This window comes from Neovison vison, chromosome 2 (genome assembly GCF_020171115.1).
Source record: "Neovison vison isolate M4711 chromosome 2, ASM_NN_V1, whole genome shotgun sequence".
In the NCBI taxonomy this organism is placed as follows: Eukaryota; Metazoa; Chordata; class Mammalia; order Carnivora; family Mustelidae; genus Neogale; species Neogale vison.
In genome coordinates this window covers 200276900-200287441 of record NC_058092.1, presented here as the reverse complement: position 1 = coordinate 200287441, position 10542 = coordinate 200276900, and the positions used below count along the sequence as shown (strand labels likewise).

The 10542-nt window shown below is 52.5% G+C and overlaps 1 protein-coding gene across 1 annotated transcript; it reads right to left on the bottom strand.

The window, feature by feature from the left end:
- Positions 1-4511: 4511 nt before the first annotated feature.
- Positions 4512-8732, bottom strand: C2H10orf71 (chromosome 2 C10orf71 homolog). The gene has a single exon (XM_044236608.1). The coding sequence runs from the start codon at positions 8730-8732 to the stop codon at positions 4512-4514; it is 4221 nt and encodes a 1406-aa protein (XP_044092543.1).
- Positions 8733-10542: the final 1810 nt, after the last annotated feature.

Sequence of the window (10542 nt, the reverse complement as noted above, 5' to 3'; positions counted from 1 at the left end):
AACCCAGATGGGCCCTTCCTCCTCATTTCCCTCTATTGAAGTGACTCTGCTGGTGGGAACTCGGGGCCCAGGCAGTGCTGGGCCATTTGAATGGGAACTTGCTTAGGATGGTATTGATGCATCTGGGTGTCCCCGAGTTCCCCGGGAGCTTTTCCATTTACAGCTGCCCTTTTCCCACACTTGGGGAGGTTGATGAGGTAAACGGGAAGTGGAGCCAGGGTTGTCCTGTTACAAGAGTGCAGGTGATGGCCAAGCCCAGGCAGGCGTGGGCTTCCTGTCTGAGAGCCAGTGGGTGAGGGAGAGAATCCTCCAGAATCAGCTGCAGTTCTGGATCTACACAGAGTCCCGCTCAAAGGTGGAGCCATCTGCTCAGATATCCTGCTGAGGTGACACTAAGGACACATAAGCAGGTGGTGACAGGCTCTGGAGACATGGTCTGGAGCCCTCTCTGCTTACCTTGGACTTTATATCTGAATAATATAGAAGGCTCACATAAGACAATTGCGCATAATGTCACATTGTTATCTGGGCCCAAATGCTTTCCACCTGCATACAATTTGGGTTTTGCCTCCAGCTCCGCTTTTAATTGCAAATGTTTCATTCATATATTTCATTCCTGTGGCCCTGCGCGTTTAGACTTTAGACCCACAGCATTGTCATACAGGACTTCATGTGCAGCCTGGGGTGTCAGAGATGTAGTTAGGACACGTTGAATCCATTCCTGTCTTAGAAAAGGGGTCACTAGGGGGCCTGGGTGGCTCAATGGGTTAAGCCTCTGCCTTCGACTCAGGTCATGATCTCAGGGTCCTGGGATCGAGGCCCACATCGGGCTCTCTGCTCAGCAAGGGACCTGCTTCCCCCTCTCTCTCTGCCTACTCGTGATCTCTCTCTTTCTCTGTCAAATAAATAAATAAATAAATAAATAAAATCTTAAAAAAAAAAGAAGAAAGAAAAGGGGTCACTAGTTTCTAGGGCATTTCCAGTAATGGGGAGCTTAGTGCTCCCCAGGCTGCATTAGCCAGGTGGACACAGCTGGGCAATAATTAGGCACGTCCTTCTCGTAGTGGGTGTGACTCAGCCTCCCTGCCTCTCTCCCTGACCCACATGTAAGCCTCTCTTCCTGTGGGTTTGGCTCCTGGAATCTTCTCGCTTCCAGGCCAGAGGCTCTCAGCACTTCTCCAAGTTTACTGCACATGTGAATGAATGGGACATCTGGTGAAAATGCAGATGAGAGTCTAGGTTTCTAACAAGCTCCCTGGTGATGTGGAGGCTTATCCACTGACCACACTTCGAGAAGCATGAGGGCGGCATTGGGGGTGTCCACCGAGTGAGACTGAGAGCTGCCTGAGTTCTCTCACTCATTGACTGTGTGACTGTGAGAAGTTACTCAACATCTCAGTCCTTTGCGAAGGAGGATACCTCTCTGAGGTTTGCTGTGAGGGTGGAGGCCAGTCTCAAACCTCCCGGTTCCCAGGCTGGAACATAGCTTGTGGATTGCCATAAGCTCTTGGTCACGTTCCACCAAGTAGCACCAGGACCTTTGATTGTACCCTTGAGGTACATTTATGTACTTTCCCCAGGAAACACTTAGAAGGGCCATAACTCATAGAAGGGCTAGTGCACTCAATAGAAGATACAGGCATGGCTTCGACCCACAATTTCCACAAATAATATGTTTTCACAGTTCTCACCACTGTCCTATTAAACACAACAGTAGAAATAATGTTGTTGTTTTTTTTTTTTTTTTTTTTTTTTGGTGGCGGGGGCTAACTTGGAGGAGTGAAATATTAATTCAGAAGCTGAAGGGACATATCAATAAAGGTCTATCCTTTGAGGCTACACTGGTTTCATTCTGGTGCTGATTAAAAATGGTAATTAAAAATTAGTTAAGCCATTATACTTTGACGTGGTAAGACCAATCTATTAGTATTTCACAAACGTCATCTTTGTTTGAAAGCTAGATTAAAGCTGGGGAATTTCTGGTTCCTTCATAAGCTGATGTACTACTTGGTGTTTCCTGACTCAGCTTAGGTGCCGTCTCCTATAGGAAGCCCCTTTTCTTCCTGGGCTGAGTCAGGTGCTCCTTAGATAATGCTATTAAATTACTTACCACACGGGACTATAATTGTTTTTCTTCTCTGTTAGATTTTAATTCTTTGGGTGTGGAGACCAGATCTAATTATCATGGCATATCTTTAGTACCCAGTGAGGTGCCCAGTGCAGAAAGGAGAGAAAAGGAGGAAGAGAGGAAAAGAGAGAGGAAAAGAGGGAGGAAGGGAGGAAGGAAAGAGGAGAACATTATTTGCAGTAAGTTAGTCTTCATTGGTTTTGTCCCCTGGAAGCATTTTCTGCTTCCTAGGAGCATAGACACCTTGCTGTAACTGATGGGGGCCTTCCTTCAGGCTGACCCGCTGGAGAGCCAGGTGTCCCAGGAATCCCTGCTCTCTGGGTGCAAGCTTGCATGCTGCCAGCTGCCCTCTTTCTTTTGTGCATTCACGAAGAAGTTGACCTTGATCTCCAAATATCTACCTTGATGCTTTTAGCTCGATCAATAGTTTAGTGTATATTGTTTCTAAGACAGAAGATGACTGCTTCCCATATATAAGCTCCCCTTAAGGAAAATATATTTATCTTTGCGGGGACATCGTTATTATTACTATTATTATTACTTTCATTTAACAGAGGGTTTCTATTTTTGTTAGGCAAATCTTTTCCTGGGCCCTGAGAATTTTAAATGAGCTATCCCTTTTCCTATCTGTTTCTCCTAACTGTTTCGCTTCATCTTTAGTAAGATGAAAGCAAGGTGAGAAGCTGCTTAGCCATGGTGGGAGAGCCAAGATCACAGATCATTCTTCCCACTGGCAGCCTAATGCGTGACTCGTGGGAATCGGACTCTTAGAATGGTTGCTGGCCTGTGTTCCTGGCTCTTTGTCTGGTTGTCTCACCATGGCATCCAGCCAGAGGATTTGTGGAGTATTGTCATAAAGAAATTAAGGTGTGGCTGTGCTTGTTGGGAAAATGAATAGGTAGATAATCCTGAATCCAAACCATGACCAAGACTAAGTTAGAGCCCTCTTATTGGTGCAAGTCTGGGACTTGGTGAGTTCTGTGCCTTCCCATCTTTCCAGCCTGGAAATAGCATTTTTGCCAAAAGAACAAGGATGATGCAGATTGTGGGGTCCCTGGGCATGTGGGCAGCACAGTCCTGGCAGCTGCTGTGACAGCTGCCCTTTCTAAACAAGGAGGGAGATGTGTTTGCCCCCGTCTTTCCCATAGCACAAGAATTAAGTTGCTTCAGTGGGTGCCCTGGGTGGAAGCCCGTGAAAGCAGCCTGCTTTCCTTCCTAGCACAGTTGCCCACAGTGTGCATGTGCTCATGGACTCCTCTGTTCTTAGAGGTGCAGAGATGGTTATTGCATTTTGCTCCCTTGACCTGAATTAGATATTCCCTCTACATCCCTGAAGGCCTGGGAGTTGGGAAAATACAGTTTCCCTTTGAGCATAGGTTAACAGTCATGAAATTGGGACCCCTGGGGCCTGACTCAGTTCTCTGGGCCAGCCGCGATGGTGAGCTTGGTCTCCCTCCTCTTTGTCCCCTGATGTGAATGGAGAGCCCTAACCCGCCAAGGCAGAAACAGTGCCGAAGGCTCCAGGAGGAGGGCCGGGACAGCGGCAGGTGTCGAGGCTGCTCTGTTCAGAGTGATGCCCCTGTGTGGCCGGTGGTGATGGAAGGCCTGGACAGCACAAGGCCCTTGACTCACCCGTGAAGACCCGCCACTGCCCACGGATGGACGACCTGTCCAGGACAGAACCACATCTGCAAGCTTGTTTCACTTTTTAAAAGGTAGCCTTTTCTTTATCAGAAAATAGCCTTCAGAGGAAAGCTTCCTCAGTAAAGAAAACTCATTCTATCCAAATCAGCCTTTCTGGGCAGTCCTTAGCCATTTCTGCCTGAAGTGAGCCGGAAACGGTTAGAGCATGGGAGCAAGGGAGGAAGTGCTTCTCTGTGCCATGCTGGACCTGGAGGGGCTGTGCCGGGTGGTCTGATTGCCCGGCAGGGCTGGGCTCAGAGCAGTGCAGCATTTCTGGGGGCTTGGGAATAGGCTCACTGCAGGAGTTGGCCCTTGAGAAGAAGTAGGTGGGGTGCCTGAGCAGAGCGGCCATTAGGAATCAGGCGGGACTCACTCCCAGGGCATGGCCAGAGGAGGACAGAGAGGAAGGGAGGGGAGAAGAAAGGGGGAGGGGGAGCAGATCCAGGATCCAGGAAGGGTTATGCAAACAGCGCTCTCCCAGGGAGGAGAGCCCCAGGAAGCCCCTCAGGTGAGGTTTTCTCAGTCCCCACTTCCTTTGAGACCTTAGGGATCCCACATGGCTAAGTACATGTTGATGTCTGTGTGTATATGTGTGTGTGTGTGTGTGTGTGTGTGTGTGTAAAAGTGACTGATCATTTGGGGGAAAGGGGAAAAAAGTTCTTCTGGGCTTATTTGAGGGGGAGTTATTCTGCTGTAATTCTCAAGAAATGCCTTCTGTGGCGAAGTCCTCTAGGTCATTGGTGGAGATGATGCCCAGGCGTGGAGCATCTCCTCCCTCCTCCCCTGGGCGCCGGGGAGGTGCCATTGGCAGGCCAGCCTCACGGGCCCTCTGGGACCCCGGGCCGGCCACCTCGGGGGTGTGTGGGCCCTGCCTGAAGCAGGTGGGGGTGGAGAGCTGAGAGGAGCAGCGCAGCGGCATCAGCGGCAGGGCCCGGAAGTGGGGATACAGCATGTAGGGAGAAGCAGGTGTGCTTGGCGGAGGCGGCTCAGGGGAACCCCCCTCAGAGGATGGGATGGGGACCTTGACATATTTGCCTGTCTCTGGGTCATAGAAGGTCTTGATTTTCACCTGGAGTGGCAGGTCGAAGACAAAGTACTCTCCAGATTGGGGGTCTTGGAGGACCTTCTGGGTGGCAGGGTAAGGGACCAGAGGCATAAGGGACTGGGACCCCCCAGGCTGCCTCCTGAGTGGCTCTGAGAAGGCAGACACTGAGTGGCGGTGGGTGGGAGGGGGCAGGGAACGGACCTCGGGGAACCTGGGTTGGGGCCTCTCTCCAGGCGATGGTGGCCTGCGCTCCCAGTCCTCCAGAAAGGGCTTTTCTTCATCGGGTTCGCCATGCTTCTCTTGCAGTTGGTCGGTCTTTCTCCTCTTGCTTGCCAGCTTTTTTGCCCGCCGCAGGGCCTTCTCTGTTTTGGGTGGGACCGCCGGTGGCTTGCCGACCGCCCTCTCGAGCGGAGCAGGGGGCTCTGGTTTCTCAGGGAGGCCTGCGGAGCTGCTGGCCATGTCCAGCACTGAACCTCTTGGAGAAAGGGTCCTGAGGTCTTCCGCGGATGGCTCAAGTTGGGGGTCCGAGCCAGCCTCCCACGTGAGGGCGTGTGTCAGGTCCTCCCGCCGGGCGACCCTGGCCGGGTAGAGGCCGGCCCAGGGACTGGGGTGAGGAGACAACCCTGGCAGCAGGCCCGGCTCAGTGGGGGCCTGGGAAGCATCGTCCCAGATGCTGCTGGCGGCAGGAGAGCACGCGCTGCTCTCATCCAGGGAGCTGGCATTAGGAGAAACAGCCATCTCTCCGGGCACCAGTCTTCTCCCTGGGGGCCCTGCTCTGGGTGTAGACAGTAAGTGACTTTTGAAATCTTGTGTGTGTTCTTCCCAACACATTCCCAGCTGCTGTGGGGGTGGCTGGTCTTCTGCCTCGCCTTGGGGCAAAGCGATGGTGGGGATACCCCTTGGAACATCCAGCTTCCCCTGGTCCATGGAACTGTTCTTGCCTTTGTTTGCCACAAGGTGACGTGCATCCTCTGGGGGTGGCTTCAGCCCTTCGCCCTCTCCCATGAGTGGAGGAGATGGGCCAATTCTGGTTGGGACTGGCTGGGAAATCTCCTTCCGGGCCATGCCGGGCACTCGCCCGTGGTGCTCCATGCCCTCCCAGGCTGTGTGCTTCGAGGGTGTGTCCTGCATGCTAGCGGGGGTTGGGATGTTGGCCATTTCCTTGCTCTCAGAGCCACCAAGACCGGCCTCTTCTCCCCAGCCTGGCTTTGGCAAGTCGTCCTCTTTGTGGCTGCCGCCCAGTGGGTCCTCTGATGACATGGTCCTCAGGAGGGGCAGCATGATGGGTTTTATCACGGGGGTGGCCCTGAGGGTGTTGTCTTTAATCGCAAACAGTATGTGCTTATTTGAAGTGGAAGATGGTGAGGGGGTAAATTCTTTGACTGCATCCTTACTTCCCCCCACCCAAGTGCCTCTGAAGTTAGCCTCCTCTCTCGATGCCTCCCCGGGTCTACCTCCAGACAAACCTTCCCCTTCTCCTTGCAATGGTTCCCCCTTGCTGTGCTCCTGCACGCACGCGGACCCATTACTCAGGGCACCGTGCTGGAGCTCATCGCTCCCCATCACTTTCTCCTTCTCGTCCTTCCGACGATCTCCTGCACTTCCGTCATTCCTCCTGTCTTCCTGCTGGCTCTCGGTGAACCACGTTTTCTGCTGATCCTCAAATGAGGCAAAGGACTGGTCTGAAGAGCTGGTGCTGAACTTGGCCTTACTTTTGAAGCCTGGCATGAAATCTGATTGGGTGTCACTGTAAAACACATCTTCCTCTTCGGGAGAGAGGGGCCCTGGGGAGAATTTCTGGTTCAAGTTGGGATTCTGCAGTCCTGCATCTCTCTCAGGTTCTGTCTCTTGAGACACGGATCTCAGGAACCCCTTCTCAAGGCTGGGGGTCTTAGGTTTCTCTGCAGCCTTCCCTGCCTCAGGCTCTCTGCTGCAAAGCCTCAGGGACAGACGCTTCCTGGGGCAGGGTTTGCCGGCGTCTGGACTCTTGCCCGACCTGATGATGCCCATCTCTGGGTCTCCATTGTCTTTCTCGTACCTGTTTCTGTCAGCTCCCTCCCCGTTGATGCAGAAAGGGGCTTGGGTGGTAGCTGGGGGTGAGCTAAGAGTTAGACAGGTTTCTGAAGAGGGTGAACCAGGGTCAGCATCAGGGTCCTTCTGGCTACTCATGTGTGACCCAGAAGAGCCATCAGCTGGTCTCTCCTTAGGAAGCTCATTTGAAGGGCTCTCCTCCAGCCCATTGGGAAGGAGGACGCCATTGCTCACTGGTTCTTGCTTGCCTCTGGTTTTCTCCTCAAGGCCCTTCAGGAGCGGTGAGGGGCTGTATGTGCTCTTCACATGCTTCCGCACGTCCTTGAGGTTGAACAGCAGGCTGGGGGCTTTGGATCTGTAGCTGTCCCGAGACTGACCTTCACTGGGCTCCTTCTCTTGGTACCCATTCAGCTGTCCTGGGGGTGATGGGGTCATCTCCACTGGCTGGCTGTCGGATGGCTCCAGGACATGCTTGGTGGGGATGATGGGAGTCAGAAGCTTACTGATGTTAAAAGGAGGACTATAATGCTCGTTGGGGTCCATGGGCAGGTCAAGAGCCTCGTTTTCTGGAAATTGATCCTGGGGATTGTGCTTTGTATACAAGGCTGGGCCCCTTCTGGTGGCCTGCTTCTTCTCTTCCGAAGCATCTGGTAGACTTTCTTTCCTTCCTTTGCCAGGCTTTGGTTTCCTCCATGGGACCTGGGTCGGCTTCATCTGAGGGTCAGGCTGTGAGCTTGAAGCTTTTCCCTCCACAGCGAATGCCTGGGCTCCTGGATCCCTAGCTCCCCAGGGTCCAGACGTGGTGAGAGCCCCTGCGGCCAACCTCTTCTCCTCCTGGCTGCAGCTGGCCCGGGCTTGGCAGGGGGAGACTCTGTGTTCAGGGGAGGGGGGCTCTTTTAACATGGGTGCATCCTCATAATGCTTGGGAGTTTTGCTTTCTGGGACAGGGTCAGCGACCTCCTTTCTCTCGGGCAGCCTTGGTTGGTGGGCGTTCCACGACTCAAAAGCACTGTTTTCGCTATGAAGAAAGGTTCCCTTGCGGGGCCACTCCTTACTTCTTCCAGGATCACCCTGGGCTGGCTTGTGGGGCGGAGACGGGAACTTGGACTCAAATGAGCTGGCTGCATTATCAGGTGTTGGGAGGAAGCTGCTGGAGCCGTGACAGGCCATTTCAGGATTCTTGGGGGACTCCTGCTCTCCATGCTTCCTTCCAGACTGGTGGCTAATCTGATGGGCGCTAGAGACTTCAGCAGGCACCCTCCTGACAGTCAGAAATGCAGAATCGAAGCAGAAGTTGACACCACTTTCTGGAAGAGGAGCAAATTTAGGGGGATTTTTGAGAGCTGGGGGCTTACTGGTCGGAGGCCTGCTGTCACAACATTGGCTCTCAGTCCTGTCAAAAGATTTAATTAGTGATGACACTTTCGAAGCCGGCTTGCTGCTGCTCCTCAGACCGGAAAGGGGCACTTCCAGTCTCCTCTGGGCTGGTGTCAGTGGGGGGCTGCTCTTGGGGTACTTCTCCTCCCCTTGAACGTACTTGGGTAGCTGTTGGAACGTGGCCGCCCAGCCCGCATGCTCGGTGCCTTGTGACGGTAACTGGCTCCAGATGCTGTTTTTCCTGTGCGTGTGGCTTACTGTTCCCTGGTGAAAAGTCCCCAACACCTGGCGGGTGACGTCTGGGGACAGGGTCAGGTCAGAGTCGTTGAAGGATGTGTCCTCTGAGACGCACAAGCTCCGGAAGGCCCGGTCTGTGAGGCTGCTAACCTCCCTGTCGGCATCGTCCAGCACGCTGCCGATGCTCGAGGAGTCGCTGAACCCGTCTGTGCACTTCTTATTGCCCTGCATTATCCGCCAGCTGGGAGGGCTGTCCCTGGTTGGCCGGTGGGTGCCTCCGTGGGGCGATTCTGGAAGAGCAGTCCTCTTCCCACAAAACTAGAGCTTCCTGTTGACCAGATGCAACTGCAAAGTGGGATTTTTTTTTTCTCTGCAAAAGAAACACGCGCAGCATATAAGACTGACGACCTTCAGATTATGACAAGTGCAGGATATGAATGAGATATCCAACTTAGTGGCTCATGTGAGAACAACACGCTGGTCCAGATGGGTAATGGTGTCTGTGATGGTTGATTTTATGTGTCAGCCTGGCTGGACCCTAGTGGCCAGTGTTTGCTCAAACACACCTAGCTGTGGCTATGAAAGTATTTTTTAGATGTGATTAACATTCAAATCAATGGACTTTGAGTAAAGCAGATTACCCCCCCCCCCCCAGAGACTGAGCTCTCCAGAGGAAGGGAGAATTCTGCCTAGGTCCCTCTGGGTGTGCCGTCTGCTCGGCAGATGTCAGACACGCCAGCCCCCATAACTGCAAGAGCCAGTTCCTTAAGATCAGTCTCTTTCTGTATCTACACATCCTGCTGGCTCTGGTCTGCTAGAGAACGCTGCCTGATACAGGGTTTAAGGTTCTAATGTGCCATTTTTGCAGAGAGGTCTTCCCTGACATTTCAGGGGGTGTCCCCTCCTTGCTTTCTCTCACTGTGTTTGGTTTATTTTCTTTGTGGTATGGAGCATACTCTAAAATTAAGGTGACTTCTTTGTTGCCCATTCCGTCACGAGACTGTTAAGAGCCATGAGCTCAGGAGCCACAAGGCTGTCTGTCTGCTGCTTGAGCTCGTCCCAGAGCCAACTCAAGAGAGCACAGTCCCCCAGAGCCTGCAGCGCCTGGGGGTCCTGAACTCTCTGACTTGCCCTTGGGTGTGACCAGTGGGATATGCCGGGGGGAGCCTGGAGGGAGCCAGATTCCCTGGCATTTCTCCCCAACCCCTGCTCCTGGTGTGGTGTGGGGCCTTGGCAATGCTGCAGTCCTCTCTCACGATGGCCCCTCCCCTGGGCTTAGGCTTTCACAGCTCCCCTTGTCCCCTGGGACTGTGGGCAGGATGGCTCCCACTCTTCCTGAGTGGTTCCACTTGCAGGGGTCTCCCTAATGCTTATACTCCTGTTACGGTCCCTTCATTTCATTTCTTCCTTCCTTCCTTCCTTCCTTCCTTCCTCTCTCTCTCTCTCTCTCTCTCTCTTTCTTTCTCTCTCTCTCTTTCTTTCTTTCTTTCTTTTAAATTGTGGTGAAATTGACCTGAAATAAAATTTTCCAGCTGAACCTTGTAAATGTAAAGTTCAGGAGCGTTAAGTGTATTCATATTGGTGCAACTGTGGCTGCCATCCATCTCCAGAACTTTTACAGCATCCCAGACCGAAACTCTGTACCCATCAGATATCAGCTCCACTCCTCCAGCCCCCTGCCCACCCCAGGCCCAGGCAGCCACTGTGTACTTTCTGTCTCTGTGAATTGGATTATTCTAGGTCCGTCATATGAGTGGAATCACACAGCATATGTCTTTTTGTGACTGGCTGGTTCACTTAACGTGATGTCTTCAAGGATCATCCATTTCCATCCAGTTTCTTTCCTATTTAAGACTGAATAATAGTCCACTGCATGTTTATTCTACATTTTATTTATCCATTTTTCTATCAATGAACATTTAGGCTGCTTCCACTTTTGGCTACTGTGACTAACGCTCTTATATGAACATGGGTCTACAAATATCTGTTCAAGATCCTGCTGTGTTCTTTTGAGCATATACCTAGAGGGAGATTTGCTGAT

Bases quoted from the DNA above. Each gene is read 5' to 3' on its own strand.
- C2H10orf71 (XM_044236608.1), bottom strand. From the start codon at position 8,732: ATGCAGGGCAATAAGAAGTGCACAGACGGGTTCAGCGACTCCTCGAGC.